The sequence below is a fragment of the Manacus candei genome, unplaced genomic scaffold, assembly GCF_025592945.1.
Source record: "Manacus candei isolate 608988 ecotype Guabito, Panama unplaced genomic scaffold, ASM2559294v1 h1tg000072l, whole genome shotgun sequence".
NCBI lineage: Eukaryota > Metazoa > Chordata > Aves > Passeriformes > Pipridae > Manacus > Manacus candei.
The window spans coordinates 289,440-309,737 of NW_026138120.1; the positions used below are offsets into that span (position 1 = coordinate 289,440).

General features: G+C 36.2%; 1 protein-coding gene across 4 annotated transcripts in view; it reads left to right on the forward strand.

Annotated features, from left to right (window-relative positions):
• TOP2B (DNA topoisomerase II beta) overlaps positions 1–20,298 on the forward strand; it is a 64,205-nt gene that overhangs the window by 16,017 nt on the left and 27,890 nt on the right. For all 4 annotated transcript variants that reach the window (XM_051808370.1, XM_051808371.1, XM_051808368.1 and 1 more), the window contains exons 2-13: positions 2,057–2,230; positions 2,911–3,001; positions 4,940–5,003; positions 6,255–6,400; positions 6,803–6,900; positions 8,314–8,526; positions 8,608–8,781; positions 13,112–13,213; positions 13,295–13,432; positions 15,020–15,158; positions 19,053–19,210; positions 19,930–20,055. In XM_051808370.1, the coding sequence (XP_051664330.1) occupies positions 2,057–2,230; positions 2,911–3,001; positions 4,940–5,003; positions 6,255–6,400; positions 6,803–6,900; positions 8,314–8,526; positions 8,608–8,781; positions 13,112–13,213; positions 13,295–13,432; positions 15,020–15,158; positions 19,053–19,210; positions 19,930–20,055 (1,623 nt within the window). The remainder of the gene's footprint in view (positions 1–2,056; positions 2,231–2,910; positions 3,002–4,939; positions 5,004–6,254; positions 6,401–6,802; positions 6,901–8,313; positions 8,527–8,607; positions 8,782–13,111; positions 13,214–13,294; positions 13,433–15,019; positions 15,159–19,052; positions 19,211–19,929; positions 20,056–20,298) is intronic.

Genomic DNA, 20,298 nt, shown 5'->3' on the forward strand with positions numbered 1-20,298 from the left:
TGTAATCCTGGTGCAGGATTGTGAGGTTCCCTGGATTCTTTCTCCCTCTTACTCTGGATACTGTCAGATATAGGACTAGGTAGTAGAGAATTTAATTCTCGTTTGGCATGTTCAGGTTTGCTCATGGCTGTTGTCATCGCTGGTGCACACAGCCTGCTTGTCTCTAAGGTTCTGGAAGTACGTGTTTCCTAGCATTTCCATAAATAAACTAGAAAAATGTGATTTCTAAATGTTGAAGAAAAAGGTAATTTCCCCTATTCTGAATAGAATGAAATGCTTTATTCCTGTGCCTGGTGGGCCGGGCAGGGGGAGATGTAGAGGCATCAAAGCTTGAATACTAGAAGCTGAAGACAAATTGGATTAATATGTGGATAATTGTATGCTGTAGGTTGGTGTTTGGCCTTTTTGATTCTGCTGAAGTTGTTTATGTGAGTTGAGTATCCTGTGCTCCTTTTTCCTGTGAGTTTATGTGGTTTCTTACCCTTTGCTTTCAGTGCTATCCGAGGCTGCAACAAAGGCTAGACAGAGAGAAGTGATGAAAATTTCTTTTGGCTGCAAAATTTGCATGATGACTGCTTAATCAAGGGTTAGAGTTTAGCCTGTACTTACTTTATGTAGATATGTACTGGGAACAATTAAATGAGATGAAAAAGATTTATCTGAGAGGCAAGTGGCTTTTGTCCTCATTATTTGTCTGTTGATGGTTTTTACTCATCCTGTAACACCTGCTTCAAACTTGGTAAACCCCCTGTAAGAGAAGGAGACTATTTCAGGTACTGGGCAGCTGGGGACAGAATTTATTAGGTCTGTTAGCCAGGACACTAAATCGTGTGAGTTCAAGTTATGTTTATTGGTATTTTTAAGATAATTCCAATTTACAGGTCAGAATGCATACTGTAGAGTGTCATACCTAGTCTCTTTGTTTATACGCCTTTACTGTCTCAGAATAGGGCTATTCTATATTTGGTTGTTCTCAGATATTTTAACTTTTATGTGGTTTTCATTCAATGGCAAGGAGATATTTATCAGAAAAAAATTTGCTGAAAGTGCAGCAAATCCCTGTATCCTCCCCCTACCAAGGTGTGGATTACTTTACTGTAGCACTGCTTGTTCTTCAAGACATTTTTCATAAAATCCAAACATATCAGGCTTGAATTTTGTTTATATTGCTATGTTAGCCTATATGATTCTCTTTTTTTACAGTCCTTGGCTTATTTCATAGAATCACAGAATGGTTTAGGTTGGAAGGGACCTTAAAGATCATCTAGTTCCAATCCCTGCTGCCATGGGCAGGGATACCTTCCACTAGACCACGTTGCTCAGAGCCCCGTCCAACCTGGCCTTGAATAATTCCAGGGATGGGGCATCCAGAACTTACCTGGGCAACCTGTTCAGTGCCTCACCACCCTCACAGTCAAGGATTTCTTCCTAAAATCTAATCTAAACCTACTGGCTTTCACTTTGAAGCCATTCCCCCTTGTCATTTCCCTACATGCTCTTGTCTTGTAAATAGTCTCTCCCCTTTTATCATGAAGCATTCCAAACTGGGATTGTACCAGGTTTAATCACTTCAACAGAGAATGGTAATTATAGCAATTGAGAAGCCATAGGAGAATCATTACAGTATTTCTTAATTCCCACTGAATGAATTGTCCACACTGTAATTGTAAAAGAGCAGTTTTGCTGTTATCATTCAGAGCAGTAATCAATGGTTTGGATTCAAATGCTTAAGCACAAAATGGGCGTTATAAATACTTAGTCTGAGGAGATGGGTGTCTTTTGTAATATGCTGTTGTTTCCTTATTTTAGTTTATCATGCTTAGTAAATCAATTCAAACTAAAGTTTGAATATGTTACAATTTTTTAAGAATCTGTCATATAATCTGTTGCATTTTTTCTCTGGAAGGATAGCTTGATCTTAATACATCTGAAAACTGAACATTTAAATTATCTGACAAGTTTTGATTGTAATTTAAATCTCTGCCAGATTTTGTTTGTATCTTGAGAGTGACAGATTGAATGAATGAGGTTGATTGTTGGTTTGGGTTTTTTTTAGACATTATTTGATAATCAGATGAATGCTTCAAAAAAAGAAGACTCAGAAAGTATTAATAAAAATGACACTTCTAAGAAGATGTCTGTTGAGAGAGTTTATCAGAAAAAGACACAGCTTGAGCACATCCTCCTCCGTCCAGATACCTACATCGGGTCAGTTGAACCCTTAACTCAGGTAAGTGTGTCTAAATTTAGAATCTAATAGTTTTTGCTGTTTTAATGAGGAAATTACTACTCTGGTTAATAAATAGGCATATCTGAATTATATTGAGTTCTGAATTATAATGTTAAAAACTGGTCGTGTCTGTGCATGCATGCGTAGGAAAGGGACGAGAGAAGACTTTTTAAAGTAGTGCTTAGTTCATCAGAAAAGACATACTCAGAAAATCCTGAAGTCCAGTCGAAACACAAACACACATCTATGTGTGTAAACACACAGTTATGTGTGTATATGTCTGTCTGCAAACATGCCTCTGTGCACACACCTATATATGCATATTTGTAAGTGGCATTTGTTCTAGGTCCAGAAATGCTTTGGTCTGTTTGTTTAGATAGAGAACAGAGAATTTAAGCCTCCTGCTGGCACTTTCTTCAGCTGTTTTGTGAAGTTGCAAATTGCTTTAAACCTCACTGTTTATACTGTTGGGAGTTCCCTGCCAAGCAGAAAATAATGGATTTTCATTATGGAATTCTTTGTGGGTACAGCTGTAATTTTTGCTAAACTTCTGCTCCTGCTTTTGTCTTGTATGACAGCACCGATCAGACTGTAAGAGTAAAGTTCCTTAAGGAAACAGAGAAACATAGACTGCTTTACCAAGACAGTAAATATTTTTATTTTATTTTGTTTATATGTAGTTAATGTGGGTTTATGATGAAGATGTAGGAATGAATTGCAGAGAAGTTACCTTTGTTCCAGGCTTGTACAAGATCTTTGATGAAATTCTTGGTAAGTATTTTTAACAATAATATTGCTTTAGCATTAAGGAGTACATGCTTTTCCGAGTGCTCTCAAACTACATTGTTTATATCTAAGTTTAAATCACAGAATTGGAGCCCCACTAAGTTGTAGTGCATTCTAGGACTACAGAACAATTTAAACAGGGAAGACTTTTCAGTTGAACTTGTAAGAAAGTGTAAATATTTGTTACTGAATGTCCAAACTAGATAATTCTTTATGACCAGTATTGTTACAAGATTTTTGATCTGTGTAGTCTATGAGGGCTACAATCTTGAGTAACATTTGGAAGATTATTCCTCCTAAATAATGCAACTTCTAAGTTGTCTGAGTGTTCACTTAAATCATCATTTCATGAATCATTACAATTTCCTCCTTCTGTACAGAATGATAGTGGTGGTGGTCTTTAATAGATCATATCTAGACTTAAGGTAGTTTTGAAATTAATAAGTATCATACTGCCATTACAGAACATGGTGACTGAGGCACAAACAAATGATTTTTAGAAAATTATGTCACAAGTCACTGAGTTACTATGACTTCCTAGTTTGTGGTATTCCCTTGGGATGCATTGAAGACTAGCCAGCAGGAGAGATGTGCAACGTCTGAATACTGTGCTGTCTGCTGAATTGATATTTTGGGCTAATTGACAGGAAACTTTTTTATGAAGTTTGTTATAAGGATTGGCAGGATTACCTCATAAACTAAATTGTGGTCTACTGAGGTCAATGGAAGTTTTGTCATGACCTTCATTAGCTTCACAACTTCCACATCTCTAAATCTATGCTTTACAGCATTGCTGTCTTTGAGGCAATAAAGACTATATCTCTGCCGGGTGGAAAAGAATGCTTTTAAATTTTTTTTTTAACTGACTACTTAATTTGATAAATATGGGAAGGAAAATCTGTAATTACTTCTGTTTTGAGTGCTACCTCATAGATGTCATTTTTAGGCTTCTCATGTTATATGGACCATATTGTCCCATTCAAAAGGAAGATCATTATCCTGTCGTTACTGTAGTACTGTATGGCCTATTGCTTCCTTATGTAGCACTGATAAGTGCTCCACAGAGTGTGGTGTGAGACCTAAGGGTCAGAGTAATAACATTATGAAAATGGGACATTGTAGTTATGCATGCTTTTGAATGAAACTGCACTTAATGATTTTAGCAAAAACCCCTTGAAATATCTGATCTTATATTGAGATCCTTGCCATCTATTAAGATATTGTACTTTGGTGTTTTGGGGTTTTATCTTCATCTGTTTCATGGGTGATGAGACAAATACTGAAAATGACAGTAATGTGCTTTCATGGTTAGTGGCCACAGTCACGTTTCTGCTTTCTGTAGTTCATATACATGGGAGTGCAGTTTAATTAAATTCTGATCAAATGTTAATTTCCAGTTGTCCTTATTATGATCCTAAACTGTGTAGACCATAAGTCTCACAGGCTCTTTAGAGATAACTTTTGCTGCAGTCAGAACACTCCTTAATGGATGTGGCTTCTTTGGTGTGTTTCAGTGGCAAAACAAAGTGTAAACTGCTCTGGTGATGAATATAATTTTGAAGGGTTTTTCAGATACATGATATAATACGTAGCCAAACAGGAACAGCAACAGAAGAATGAAATGCTCAGTGTGTTAAGAACAGTTAGGAGAACAGGTTCACAAAATACACTTCTATATTTATTTCTGAGGTAGTCTAACTGCTTGAAATAGTCAGTAATTATAAGAAGGTCGAAAATATCTTCTTGCAGATACTTGGTCTTATTTGTAGACTTCAGTACTAAGATACAGAATATACAAAGAGCTACCAGATTAAGAAACACCTAGACTATTGTAACTTGTGGTGATATATGTATATAAACAGTTTTACAAGAAATTAATTATTGCTCCTATGAAGTGTTAATTTGTGCCTCTTTGTTTCATAGTAAATGCTGCTGACAATAAACAGAGGGACAAGAACATGACTTGTATTAAAATATCCATTGATCCGTAAGTAAAAGCGTGTTTTCATTTGCTTTCCCTGCCAGTGCTGTTGTAGTTTAGATTGGTACAAACCATTTTACTAATGAAGTCGGATTTCTTTAAAACAAAATATTTTTTGAATTATTTCCATTAGCTTCGTATTTTAAGATGAAGAGGTGATTTAAAAGTGGTTAACAATAAGTGCTACCATTCTGAATTAAAAGTGGTTAGCAATAAGTGCTACCATTCTGAATTTATAATAATTTGCTTTCCTAAACCATTCATAAATGTTTGATTGAATGAAACTTAAAACCAGAGGATCATAAAATACATGATGAGATGAAAGCTTGGCAGTACATAACTATAGCCAGCTAAGTTACTTATAAATCTTAAATACTAGCTTTGAGGTTTTGTAACACAGTTTTGCACCTCTTGAACTTCTATGTTAACCCCTTTAGCATTAGGATAAGGTTGTGTTCTGAATTAGTCAGCTGTATCACACTGAAACTTCATATTGCAAACACATCATTACCAGTGTTTTTTGAAACTGAATACTTTGAGATAATTTCTAATGAGAAGTACTGCAGTTAAATAGATGCTGATTGGGTTCCTTTAGTAGTACCTTTTCAGTGACATTTAACTGAATAATAAATGTTTTTCACACCTAGTTTTCAGACCTAACCTCTTAGATAAAGATGCTGAGAAGTAATTTTTCTGCTTTCATCCTGGAGTGGGAAGGAAATGGTAGTGTAAATCTGCCTGACCCATCATGATTTTGAACTCTCTAATACTCAAAAATGAAAGTTCTGTGTGAGAGTTAGCAATATTAATGATGCCAGATATTGATGGATTTTGGCACCAGTGCATAAAGTAAGTTACAATGTTTATCATAAATCAGAAAGAATAGTTTGAAACAAATGATAATTTGGCTGTGTCTGGATGGACTTCAATGAAACCTAAAAAGGTGCATCTCTAACTTGAGTGTCATTCTGTCACTAAACTTCAGGATCCTGTTGCAGATCATGTTGATAGTGAAAGCTCTTCAGACAGATTTTTGGGTGTTATTTTTACGTTATGAAATACTGTCATGTACGGACAATTAAGCTCCTTCTTCTAAGACATCTAATAAGCACAAATGAGTGTAATTAAAGTTGTTAGAGCTGTGAGTAAATGTGGTAAGAATGTGGTCTTTTGTTATATTTTTAGGTAGTTATTTAAACAGGTATGGTGAAGTCTGTTTTCAAGATTAATTTTCCCAGTGTCTTCAATATTTTATAGGGAATCAAACATTATCAGCATATGGAATAATGGAAAGGGAATACCAGTTGTGGAACACAAAGTAGAAAAAGTATATGTACCTGCTTTAATCTTTGGGCAGCTGCTAACATCCAGCAACTACGATGATGATGAGAAAAAAGTTACAGGCAAGACTATTTAATGTACTTTGTTTTATTCAGTTGGGCCACTGTGTGCTTCTTCAGTATGCCTTCCCTTCTTAATTTTCCTCTTTCTATTCTATTTCGTAACATATGATTATTTAGTCACCATTACTATAGCTCTTTATTAGAGTAAAAAGACTTAAAGAACATATCTAACTTTTTCTTTTTTAATACCAATATTTACAGGCAACTTTACATTTACATCTTTAATGTCAGTACTCGTTATTGAGTAACAAACAACATAGTTTTAGATTTTAATTCTATTTATGTAAGCACTTAAACATTTGTGCTCTTGAAATGAAGGGAAAAATAAATTTAATAAGTTAGGACATTATTTATTATCCTAAATTTAAACTGACCCTAGTTTACTATATGTTGTTTTTTCAGGTGGGCGCAATGGCTATGGTGCAAAACTTTGTAACATATTTAGTACAAAGTTTACAGTTGAAACTGCTTGCAAGGAATACAAACACAGCTTTAAGCAGGTATAGAAATGTTCAAAAATTTTTTTTTGCTGTAGTTATAAATTTAAAATTTAGCACATATATTTCAGGAATATTTAATGAACTTAATCATTTATCATTCAGATGGATGTGTAGAGTTTGCAGGCTAGGTTAGGTCAGTCAGTAAAATTTGTATTTGTATGTATTAGACTTTCTGGGTTAAGTAATACCTTCTTCAGAGGGTTAGGTGACTAAAAATGAAAAACAAATTTCTGTTAAAACTAAAGTATATTCACACACCTGTGAAAAGGAGTATATTCAGTTGCAACGTTTTATAATTGCTGTTGTATAACTTGCCAAAAAATCTTTCTACTTAACTATGCAAACATGGAAACAATTATCTGTATAATTTTGTATAGTGTTAAGAAACAGATTTTTCAGTGTTTATGTCATAAATTTCATTAGCCCTAACTTGACTTAAGTGCAAACCCCCCATTTGAACTCATTGCTCATTGTTCACCTACAGACCAAAGGTTGAACGCAATCAGATTTATTGTATACAACTTTGAGATGACCACCTTTCTAAAAGTTTAAAGAACTTTGGTAGAGTATTAGATACCAAAGTTCCTTGGCTTTGGAGTCTTTCCCAGCTGGTAAATCCTTTTCTTTCTTTCTGGACAAAGAATTAATTTCTGGTCATGCTATCATGTCGCTACATAAATAATACATTTAATCCGTTACACTTGTCTCTTACAAAATGTAATATTTTCTGCTGACTGCCAAGGGCAAATTAATATTGAGTTAATTTTACTTTTTGAAAATTACATACTTTATGACTTAAAAGAGCTACATTTTCCAGTATTTTCAAAATTTTGAAAATTTAGTACAACTGAACTTTGATACATGCTGTGAGCAGACATTCTGTTTGATCACATAAATATGCCCACGTTCTTAAATGGGGAACAGCACAAGACTCCTGAGTCAAGTGTGAGCACCTTGGTTTTTCCAAAAGGCATGCTTTGGCAAACTGGTCAGCCACCGAGATGCTGTCTCGGAGACTACCAAGCCTCTGCACAGGGACCAAAAAGCCTCTCTGTAGAAGTGTGTAGTAGATTGAAAGCGTTAAACGGATGGGTAATAAAGACTATAAAGCCAGCTCACTTGTATCTAATTTAGTAAGTTCTGGGAGGGGCTCTATTTGTGTTTGAATCATGTCCACCAGTGTAGTAATACCTGCAGGTTTGCAGAAACCACAGATGTGCTGTCACCTATGCTTATGCTTATCTTTGTAAAACAGTTAATTTTGTGTAGTGTTTTACCAGAGGAAACTTCTAAAAGAAGTTTGTGAGTTTTTTGTTTTGTAACTGTTGCAATCCTAGCATAGTTGGAAAAGGGAACAAAGGAGGAGGATGACGTATATTGTAAACTAACATTTAAACTGTTTTATTTCCAAAGACTTGGATGAACAACATGATGAAGACCTCTGAGCCCAAGATTAAGCATTTTGATGGTGATGACTATACATGCATTACATTCCAGCCAGACCTATCTAAATTTAAAATGGAAAAACTTGATAAGGATATTGTGGCCCTCATGACAAGACGAGCGTATGATTTGGCTGGGTCGTGCAAAGGAGTCAAAGTCATGTTGAATGGGAAGAAATTACCTGTAAGAGCATAACATAAAGTATCTTGAGTGTACTGAGTATTCGATGCGAAGAGCAGTGATTGCTACCCTTGTTGCCCGCAGGTAAATGGATTCCGCAGTTACGTAGATCTCTACGTTAAAGACAAGCTGGATGAAACTGGAGTCGCACTCAAAGTCATTCACGAAGTTGTGAATGAACGGTGGGATGTGTGCCTCACTCTGAGCGAGAAGGGGTTCCAGCAGATCAGCTTTGTAAATAGTATAGCTACCACAAAGGTGAGTAGTTTAGATCAAATGGTAAAAAAATGTAAATGATACAATATGTGCTGAGGTTATGCCCAGTTCAGGGGGCAGATAAAAAATAAATCTGGGTTACTGCAAATAAGCAGGTGAGAGAATCCTTTGCATGAGAGGAACTGGCAGAGCAATTGGATGGAATCAAAATATGTTCACAGCAGTATTTCTACATATGCACTAGTTTTGAAAACACTACTAATCATTATCGGTGATGTTTTATGTGAGCATACGTGGTATTGATTAAAATCAATGGAAGTAATTTATTCCTTCATTTTTAACACATTGTAGTAAGATAATTCTGAAAGTAAGGTAAAAAATATACAAACCTCTTTGAGGCTACCAGTAACAAGTTTTGGAGGACAAAAATGGCTTTTGGTGTTCTTGAAAAAATGCTTATCTGTTTACTGCTTTTTGATGTATAAAATTGGCCTGAAGTGTTGAGATTTTCTTTTACCTATCTAGGGTATCTAGGTTTTCTTGGTACTTAGTAGCAACTGTAGTAGTAGTAAAACGAGACCATGGAGAAACCTTCAGTTATGATAAAGCAGCAATATGCTCAGCATACTAAAGTACAGCTTTGTGCTTCTTAAATTGCTGGGGTGGTCAGGCACCGAGGCTATCACCTGCAATCAGCTGGCATAACACTGATTTACTCCCATTTGGCATGGACCAGATTTAGGGATCTGAGATCCACCATGGCGAAAGAAAGTCTTTGTCATTTCTGCTCTTCGCAAGTTGCACCTGATGAGTGATCTAGCAACTAGACAGTCTAGTTGTTAGATCTAGCAGATTTAACAAGCTAGATCTAATAATAGTAGAACAAGCAGTACTAGTCATTGGTGAGACTGCTTTTAGGAAATCCTAACTGTGAGCTTTCCAAAAGATGGGAATGATAAGAATTGGTAATCAGAACCTTGAAAACTTCTCCTTGCTCAGATCTCTTCTAAGAGAGTGAAAAGAAAATTCTGACGGTAGCACAAGTGGTTCCTAAGCACCAGTGGTTACAGTGAGTGGAGTCCCCAGGCCAGCAGGTGCCTAGAAGTACCAGTGTTAGCCTTGGTAGTTGGTGATGTGTAGCCGGTGTTTTGGTGCGATATAACTTTTACTACGTAACTTCTTTTCAGTCATTTTCAGTTTAGCTGAACAAGTTCAGTGGTAATGGGGACAGTTTATTTCATTCTAGAATATTTACTTTCTAAGTGTGCATTTTAATTCTTACCTGATACATTTGTCATCCCTAGTTTTGAACAAGTATCTGGTAGATGAAGGGTTACAACTTAATTTTAATTCGGACCTCTTTATGCGGCATAAAGAAGAATAAAACCATGACCTTAAAGATGTGTACAATACTTTTTATGAGGAAGCTGCCAATGTAGAGAAACTTAATTATGCTTGATACCAGGTTAAGAAAATGTGTTTGAAAAAAAATGAGTACTAGTTGACTTCTAAGTCAAATATATTGCATACATTTATTCAAAATTTTGAATTTTACTTTTTTGGATCAATTTTCACCCATCATGCAGTTTCACATACATTGTTATCATATATTCTCTAAGAAAATTCATAGAAAAAAGTACTGTGTATTCTTCAAAGGTAAGTGGTGTAATTTCTAGTGTTTCCCACTCTCCTGATCCATTCCTTATGTGTGTGACTGGATGTGGAATGTTCAGGGCCAGTGAACCACCTCACCAGCAATTGATATGCAACTACCCACTAATGAGACATAATGGCTAGAAACTAACAGTGTCAGCTGCCTGTCCCCTTGTCTACTGACAGGTGAGGAGCTCATTTCAGCTGTGTTTTGGTTATGTATAGGTGTTTGCTGAAAGCTTTTCATTTCTGTTTCTGGATAAATTTCATCCAGTCATAACTTCCCGTCCATCTTTTTTAAACTTCCTATAAATTCCAAAAAAATTTTTTTTTAGGTTTATTGGGTTGGATTTTTGAAGGTTGTTTGGAAGGTCAGGCAGTGTGTTGAGGCACAACTCTGTTGTTTGGTTCTTGTAAATTTGTTACCTTCGTAAACTCCCCATTTATTCAAAACTTTGCTACAGTAAAGCACACAGAATTTGACTTCAGGCTCTGAGGCAGCATTTGAAAGAATGTTTGTAGCTATTATAGTTGTACAAATAACCTTTAGAGGGAGACTTGTAAACTGATTAAACATAGTCTTCTGAAGTTCGGAATTTCAAATATTAGCTGTGGTAGAAATCATAGTAGAAACTTCGGTTCTTAACATAGCAATCTAATAATATTTTTAATGTGGTGTCACTGCTAACTCAAATACTGCTAATCATTTTAGCAGAAATGCTCAGCTAATACAGTTGCAGTGTCAGAGAGTAGACTTGGATGGAGGGAGAATCCCAGCCTGTTAAAATTTGCTAGAGTTCAGCAAGAAATTCAAGACTATTCCAGTTTTCAGATTTATTCTAATAAAATAAGTACAATAGAAAACAAATGCAAAATAAATTAGTATTTTATTTGTATATTTAATTAAATTAAAACTTCAAATTTATAATTAGCTTCTGAATTTTTCTGCCATAGAAACCATCTATCTGTCTGTAGAATTTAAATTTGGCTTGCCTCCAAATCAGTTGGGGCTGTTGGCTATTCAAGATGATAAGAATAGAATGTATATAGGAGGCAGTCAAAGCTCCATTTTTAAGATTTTTAGTTGTTAGTGTTTCGTTAGATGCCTTTGCATCCTGAAATATGCAAGACTGGGGTACCAGTCACTACCTTCTGGAAAAAGAAGGTTATGCAGTCTTAGCGCTGTTCTCCCATAGTGCAGAAGTCATAATAATCACAGGCAGCCCTCTAGATTTAGTATGTCTTGTACGGAATTGCTGTGACAGCGGGGTCAGTTCTAGGCTGTGATGGTTCCACAGTGGGTACTTGTGCCACCTGCTGGTGAGATGGCTGAGAGGTTCCCAACTCCGAGCTCTGAACGTGGCCCACTCACGGCTGCACACTTAGAAACGTATTTTCATCATCCTGCTGTATTGCAAAGCTTGAGTTATATATAGCTTCAAAAGGATAACATTTCTGACTTACTACTTCCAAAGTTTAAGTAAATAAATAAGTATTTCTTCCTCGGGGTCTGTTGTGGTAGGGATCATAGTTGGGATCTGAAAACATTGCCTCCACCAAAAGTTTTCTTGCTCTGAAGGCTTCATTTGAAACACTTGGTTGAAAAGCCCTTAAACAAGGATAACCAGTGCTCAGGCCTCTTTCTTATAGGGTAAAAGGAAGAATTGTGACAGGCCCTATGAATGTTTCACTTTCAGCTCTGATGGTGCAACAGAGGAAGAAAAATCCTATATATTCTTTCCTTCTTTGTTTTCATCACTGTGATGATGCAAGAAGTTGCTTATAAGCCTCTTTTTTTTTTTCCCCCTCTGCATTTGAGCAGTAACTGTAAGGGACTCCAGTGGATTGCTTTTGTTTGCTAGAAGAGTGGTGGCACCATGATTATGTAGCTACAAGTTGTTGCCCTGTGGTTTCCTAAGGCCTTGGTTTGCCAGCTTATGGTTAACTGCATGCTCTGTATGGATCTCTTGTTGCCCCATCAGATATGAATTTGGAACAGGTTTAACCTCTGGTGAGTTTTAAGAAGAACTGGTCATCTCCTCAAGGTTGTCTTGTTCTGTTCTTTCAAAGTTTTCGGGGTCTCATGGTTGGCTATTTTCAGTTTTCTCTCTATTTGCTGAAGTCCCAGGCTAGCAAAGAATTATTGCTAATTGCATTTATGCCAAGAGTTCTGTAATACAGCTAAGAAAAGGTGAGATCACTTGTGGGAAGGAATAGGCATGGGTGCTGTATAATCTGAGGGTAAGCTCGTGAACATCTTTTTATAATGAACCTAGTGGGGAAAGTTTAATTTGAGGAACAAATATGTGGGTTTTTTAGTCCAAGGTTATTTATGTGCCAGTTAAAAAGGCACATAACAGCTGTGTGGTGTTGTAGGTACCTCCCAGTACTGCAGATTAATTTTTAGATATGCCGTACTCTTAAGGTTTTGTATCCTGTTGCAAACTGTAAGCAGCTGCATTTGAAGTCCATCACTGTACAGTGAATGAAAGGTCTCCTCCTGTTCTGTGTAACTTCTGTCATCCTCACTTGAATGAAGACTGAATGACATGAAAGAGAAACTTCAAACCAAATTTCTCTTTCTTATGATAAACTTAATGTATGTGGATTTCCGAATTTAAGTATGACTACAGGAACTTAGTTAATACTGATAAAAGCTATTAGGAAATTCAATAGTTATTTTGTTGTTTTGTTTGTTTTTTTTTTTCTCTTCATTCAGGGTGGTAGGCATGTTGATTACGTGGTGGATCAAGTTGTGGGCAAACTGATAGAAGTGGTGAAAAAGAAGAATAAAGCTGGAGTTTCAGTCAAACCATTTCAGGCAAGTTACTTTATAAAAGAATATTGAAAAATATGAATGTGGGAACTTTATTGAGTAAACTGGTTTCTGTGTTTTCAACAGGTGAAGAATCATATATGGGTTTTTGTTAATTGCTTGATTGAAAACCCATCGTTTGATTCCCAGACAAAGGAAAACATGACATTGCAACCTAAAAGTTTTGGGTCAAAGTGCCAGCTATCTGAGAAATTTTTTAAAGCAGTAAGTAAACCTTTTTTTTCTTTCCTTTTTTTTTTTTTCCCCCCTGTGAAGCAGGAATTGACATACTGGATCCAAGTGTATGTATGCTCTGTAGCAGAAGGTTAATTTTAGTGCATTATGGTATTCTAGTGACATTTGCATACTGTTAAAATGGGATGGAGGAACCTCTGGTCTTAATAGTGGAAGCAACGACTGTGTTTTGACTCTTGCCCTGGATTTAAAAGCAAGCTTGACCTGATCAGCTCATTTGTTGGAGATTCTGGTATTTATATTGATGAAATGAATGTGACTCTTAAAACCTAAACATAGTCCTTGACCAATTATTTTTGTGTTGAAATATTTTTCTGAAGTTGAGAATATTGTCTGCCTTATTCTTTGGAATCAGTCCTGTTCTGTTTCACTAAGGTGAAAAGAGAGGGAGAGGATATGTCACATGTACTTGTTCTTTCAGTAATCATAGAAATGCAGAACTGGGGCTGTAGTATTAAAAGTGATCATTATTGTTGGGCAAGAGGTTTAAATTTTTTTCTGTAGATGGGCTAAGAATTGATATTCTAAATTAATATACAAATATGTCATAGAGGGTTTTCGTCTATTACATTTTTATACAATGAAGCAAAGGAAGACTTCTGTTAGCCAGAACTCAATATAATGTGTCCTATTTAGGACCAGTAGCATAAATGGAATGCCGGTAGTAAGGAGAATGGTGCTACTGCTCGTACTCTTTGGCATCAAAACTCCACTTGCTGTGTAATGTTTTCAGCTTCTAATTCTGTATTACAGGTGACATTCTTATAGAACTTACAGGGAAAAAAACCCACAACACAGTATCATATAACAAAATCTGAAGAGTGAATACCTGTTGTATTTCAATCAACAGGTTTGATTTATAGTGTTTCTAATATTCCCTGAACTGAACATTGATTTCCAGATGTGTTAAATGTGCAGCAGAATCTCCGCAATGAATGCTGTATTGTGGGGGATAATGAAAAGCCAAAGCTCACAGTATTTTGTTCCACCTGTATTTTGTTTTGATGTGGAACCAAACCTAAAGCAGTTTTAGTTTAGAAAATATACTATATGCTACTTTTTCTGCAGATGTGTTTCTAAAAATGATATCCGTTTCTCAAATGGTTGATATAAAGCCTTATTCTTAAATGATTTTGATTGTCTTTCAGCCATTTCCAGTCATTTCCAAAGAAACTTTAAATGACCATAAATATCCCATATGGTTACTTTTTGCTATCAAGTCCAGGAAACAGGTGCTTTAGAAACTAAAATGTCTCAGCACATCAACCACACAACATAAGACAACCTCTTGTTAGTTCTCAGACCTCCTTTGCTCTTTCTACTAGTTATATAAAGGGTGGAAAAGGATGCTCTGTGTATGATGTGTTTTGGTTGCATGTGCTTAAAATGCTAAAGAGTAAGGTATATGTTAATTCCTTGACTTTCACATATTGCAGTTTTTAAAATTTAGAGAGCTTTGAGAAGCAGTGTTAGATCAGTGACTTAAAATTGAGATGTAAGAATCTGCTATGTGAAGCTTTATTTTTCTCATCCACAATTCTGATTTGTTACTTGTAGGCCTCTAACTGTGGTATCATAGAGAGTATTTTGAATTGGGTCAAATTTAAGGCACAAACTCAGCTGAACAAGAAATGTTCATCAGTGAAACACAGTAAAATCAAGGGCATTCCAAAACTGGATGATGCTAATGATGCTGGTAAGAGCACTTATTTTTAATTTCTTTAATGTTTCATAAATTTTTCACAAACATGATAATTTTAAACCTGACTTTGTTTTTCATCCTTATGGATTTTTTAATAAAAGTCTTTTCTAGTTTTCTAAACTTTCTGGAGATAGAATTTAAAGCGTGATGGTGAGTTTGATATCAGGAACACTATCCTCTCTAGAGCAAAGATTTAATAACACTGAACAAAAGCAGCAGTCTAGTTTGGTACTGGAAGAGTGTGTGTATATTCTAATTGTGGTTTCCTGCTAAATTTTGTGTTACCAGTGTTCTGTTTTGGAGGTTTTCTTGATCTTTCTAATGTAAAAATATCAGAATCATTATAGGGCCACAAGCTATAGGAAGTAGATCACATAGTGTGCACACTTGAGGGAATGGTTCAAGAGACTTTTTTCATAATACTTTAAATGCCATTAAGTTCCTGTCTGGGAATATAGGGTAAACTGGCAATCTCTGCTGGCTTGCTTCTTTAGCATAGATAGGGATCAGGATCAGTTGGCACTCTTTGTGCCAACAGCAATGGGAGATGTTCTTGAGTTATTTGAGGGGCACATATGGCTAAAGAGCTTGAAATGTTGCCATTCTTTGTTAATGTTATTTAATTTTTAATACATCCTTACATTAAACAAAGATAGAGAAATTGCAATGAAGTCGGTGGGTGGGCTGAGTAGGTAAAAGCATGTAAGACTGGTAAAGAAGCTCAGTGAGATGATGAGACCTTTCTTCCTTTTTTGATTCCTTGGTATTGATTTTTTTTTAATTGGTTTTCTTCACTATTTTATTACTTTTCCCGTTATTCAGATGTCATATTTTGCCTCAAAAGTTGGTAATCATGTCTCCTTTAACTAGTGTTTTGTTTGTGGAATTGGCATTCCCTAATCAGATGTAAGTTCCTGGTGTTTTTCTTCCGTAGAAGATTGTGTGCTTGGAGAAATTATATATTTTATGGATATTAAGCCTAATGCTCCTAAATCATATAATGAATGATTTTGGGCACACTTTCTTCATAGGATTTTTTTAGCTCTGCTTTGGAGACCAGCCTTCAAAATCACTTCTTACGCAGTTTTTTAATGGGGGGACCCTGAAACTTCCTCAACTAAGCAGGCATGTGGGGATTCATTTGGGCTCAACACTGATGCCTAAACCTTTGCATGTCTTGAATCCCTGTTCCCAAGTATTTCTCTGCTGCCTAGTTCTATGGGGAGTGGGAACTCTGCATCTCCCAAGGAGGCTTACCCAGGTATTGGTTTTTTGAGTATCTGGAACATGCTGCGTTTCTCGCACTGAAGGCATTGCATGTGTGAGGTGGACACTCAGAGAGGCAGAGAGGCATTCAGTTCCTGAGTACAATGTGTATTGTCATATGCAGGCTTTGCCTGACTTTCTGAAGTGTTATCTATACTGGAAGAGGTGTTTTAAATTAGAGGATCACTAATAATACATTTAGTAAAAAGTTCTTTAGTAATTTCTTTTTAAAGAGTGAAGGTATCATATGGATCATCTGTTTATTCTTGAAAAGAAATATTTTGTTCTTTTTGCACAATCAAAAATAATCAGGATCTTTGATTTCTGCTTTCATAGAGAAAGGGAAGGCAGAAGGTGATATGAAAGAGTGACTCCTTCAGTGTGTCTGAGGGGGTTGGTCTGCTCTTGAGAACTTGTCTCAGTGAACTTCGGTTGTTGATGGTGCCTAACTGATGATGTTTCTTAACATAAAGGGAAAAAAGAAGTACTGGTGCCATGGAAATTCTTTAATGAGTACACAGACAAAAACATTGTAGAACTATCAGTCTTTGCCTTTGGGACCTTAATGGAAAGGACTATGGTAAAAGGACAAGGAGTAATGGGTTCAGCCTGGAAGAGGGTAAATTTAGGTTAGATGTACAGAATAAATTCTTTACTGTGACAGTGGCGAGACATTGGAACAGGTTGCCCAGAGAAGTAGTGGATGTCCCATCCCTGAAAGTGTCACGGTTGGATGAAACTCTGAGCAACCTTGTCTAGTGAAAGGTGTCCCTGCCCATGGCAGGGGGCTTGGATCTCTAAGGTCCCTTCCAACCCAAACCATTCTGTGATTCTATGACTGGGGGATCCTAAAGCTCAGGTGAATTAAGGGCTGTATGTCCTCTTTCTGTGTGTGAGAGGCAGATCAGTATTTCTAGGTCCGAAAAATTCAACTTTTCTATGTGAATATTGCCTAAGAATGTGCACAACTGTGAGTATATTGTGAAGAGTTATAAATCATCTTTTCAAAAGAATTTCAGACCTCCCAGTAAGATGGAGAAAAGGTTTAAATGATACATGAAGATACAGATTGTTTCAAGACATTCATATGTGTCACACAGAGTAACCTGTGTGTAGCCTGGGAGCAAAATGCAGTATGTTGTAGTTGATGTATTTGTTAATGCATAAGAATAGGAGATGTGTCTGTACAGTGAGGTAGTTGCTGCAGATTTCTTCCCCCACTGTAAAGAATGAGTCCTATACCTGGTCATTCTTGCTTTTTTGTGATCTTGATGAGGTATGCATAGTTCTGTGGCTTGTTGGAGGTGGATTAGGAGGATTACCTAATCTGGTGAAGCATAAGAGCATTTTTTTGAACCTACCGGTTGGTATAGTTCTTTGAGTTCTTTAGAGCCAGGCTCAGGAAAATACCTGGCACATTGTATTTCCACGAAATTAATTGCTAATGATTGCATCCATTTCAGAAGGAAGTCCACCTGGATTACATTCAGATGTGTCTTCTGCAGTTCACTTAGGGAAAAATGTTGGCTGCCTTATATTCTGAAACAGTAGACTAGTATTATTCTTGGTATTTGGAGTCCACTTTGTTGACAGGTAGTTATTGGCAGTGTGAATAGCTGCCTAATTTAGATTCTATTAGACCAAACTTCTTGATTCAGAAAACCAAAGATGTTGAATGTAAATTCTGTGTAATAGGAAGTATGGGGTGGGTTTTACCTACCAGGTAAAAGCAAACCACAGCACCTATTTTAAATTCCAGTATATTCAAAATTTACCTTATTAGCAATAGGGGAGACTTAACCAGCTTGAAGTTTTTTGTAGTCTTTCCTACCGCTTAGCCTTGATAAAATAGCAAAACTGCTTAATGAGCATTTGCACCCTTGCAAAAGGATAGATTCCTTTTTTCAACCTGCTTGTTATTTGGAACATCTATTCCACTACTGCAGTTGCAATAAACAGAACATAAATGTCATTCCAGTTTTGAATATATTGGGCATACAGGCACCAAAATGCAGTGTGTCTTGTAGAGTCAAAATTACATTGTTAGTGAAGATTTATTTTTCTGTTCAAGAAATTTGTGAGATATAATACGTGCAAATGTTCTCATCTTTTGATCTTTCCTGTCAAGTTTTTCTTACAGTTGTCTGGCTTCAGCTGATGGACAATAAAAAGGGATACCCACAAAAATTATTTAATAAATTATTTCTTAAAATGTACTGTGAGGAAAGGGGAAATACAGAATGGGAAATAACTCCCGTATGTAACTCAGACATGCATAATGTATGTGTGTAAGAAATTTGCAGCTAGAAAAATGAAATGGTAAAGGTACAGAAGCAATTGGACTTTTTTTGTGCAGACATATAGGGACCATTGCATAAGATGTGCCACCATTACATCCCATTTTGTCTATTTTGCTCCTTCTCCATAGAAATCCATAATGTACTGCTAAGGGCAAGGATATTCGCTCTTGTTGTGCAGTGTTAGTGGTATGGAGGGCCATCCCTAAAAATAGAAATTCAATGTATTTAAATGAGGAGAAGGAAGAATTCAGTTGTATTTCTTTTATTTGAGTTATGCTTTCTGGTTTTTTTTGCCTTCCCTCTACTTCTTCCTGGCCTGCAGGTGGCAAACATTCCTTGGACTGCACGTTAATACTGACAGAAGGAGACTCAGCCAAATCTTTAGCAGTCTCTGGCTTAGGTGTTATTGGGAGAGACAGATATGGAGTGTTCCCACTCAGGGGCAAAATTCTCAATGTTCGAGAAGCTTCTCACAAACAGGTATGCAGTTTTTTTCCTCTCCTTTTGGTGACAAATGGATGTCTTGGGTTTATTTTTGATTTCTAGATTTACATCTTCATATTTGAATTTTTATTTTTTCACGAAAATTTTGTGGCTGAGATTTCATAAAGTACCAGCTACTTTAAAGCCTGGGATAAGCCTGGAAATACTAAGTGTAGTAATGCAGTACTGGGATGATAAAGTTAATTTCTTCACAAGTGGAAGGAAATTTTACTTTGACTCATATTAATATTTCACATGAATATTTAAAAACTCTAAAATTTTTTATACTCTCTATTGCCATGTGATTTTATTGGCTCACAACCTGAGTGCAGCAGCGTTACCCCATCTCATTATTTCTGCTGCCCTCCATAATTTGTCTGTAATAAGAGATGTGTTGCATATGCCCACAGAAACAGTGGAAAGAGAAGGCAGCTCTGTGAGATGACTTTTTGTTAAGCATGCAATTTTCTTCTTGCTTTCCTGACCCAAAGTGCTCTGCCCATAGAGGAGAAAGAGTGTGGTGCAGTCTTGAGAATTTGCATGTACAGAAGAAATATTTACAAGTGCAAAGGCTGCAAGGGGCTGTGCGTAAAAGGGTTATGAAGTTGAGGCTGGGATGCATTGAAAAAGAAGCTCTCAAGCCCTCCTGAAAAAGACTGGGATATTTCTAAATTTCTGCTTTTTACATTGACTTCAAAAATAACTTTTTTATACAGATTATGGAAAACGCAGAAATCAACAATATCATCAAAATAGTTGGACTACAATACAAGAAAAGCTATGAAGATCCAGAATCTCTGAAAAGCTTGAGATATGGAAAAATTATGATTATGACAGATCAAGTAAGCCTGAAATTCACGGGTTTTAATATACAGAGCTTCTTATGATATGTCTTGCTGCAATTTCACAGGTTATGTTTTTGTGCATTACAACCTGTCTCAGCTATGACAGTATGGATGCATTCAGGGGGAATCCCTAATGTATGAGGTTTCTTTACAGGATTAATTTACCTATGGTGTTGTTTTGGTTACTCCAAAGGAACAACTGGACTTTGCTGCACAAAATAGTAGAGAAGGCAAAGTAAT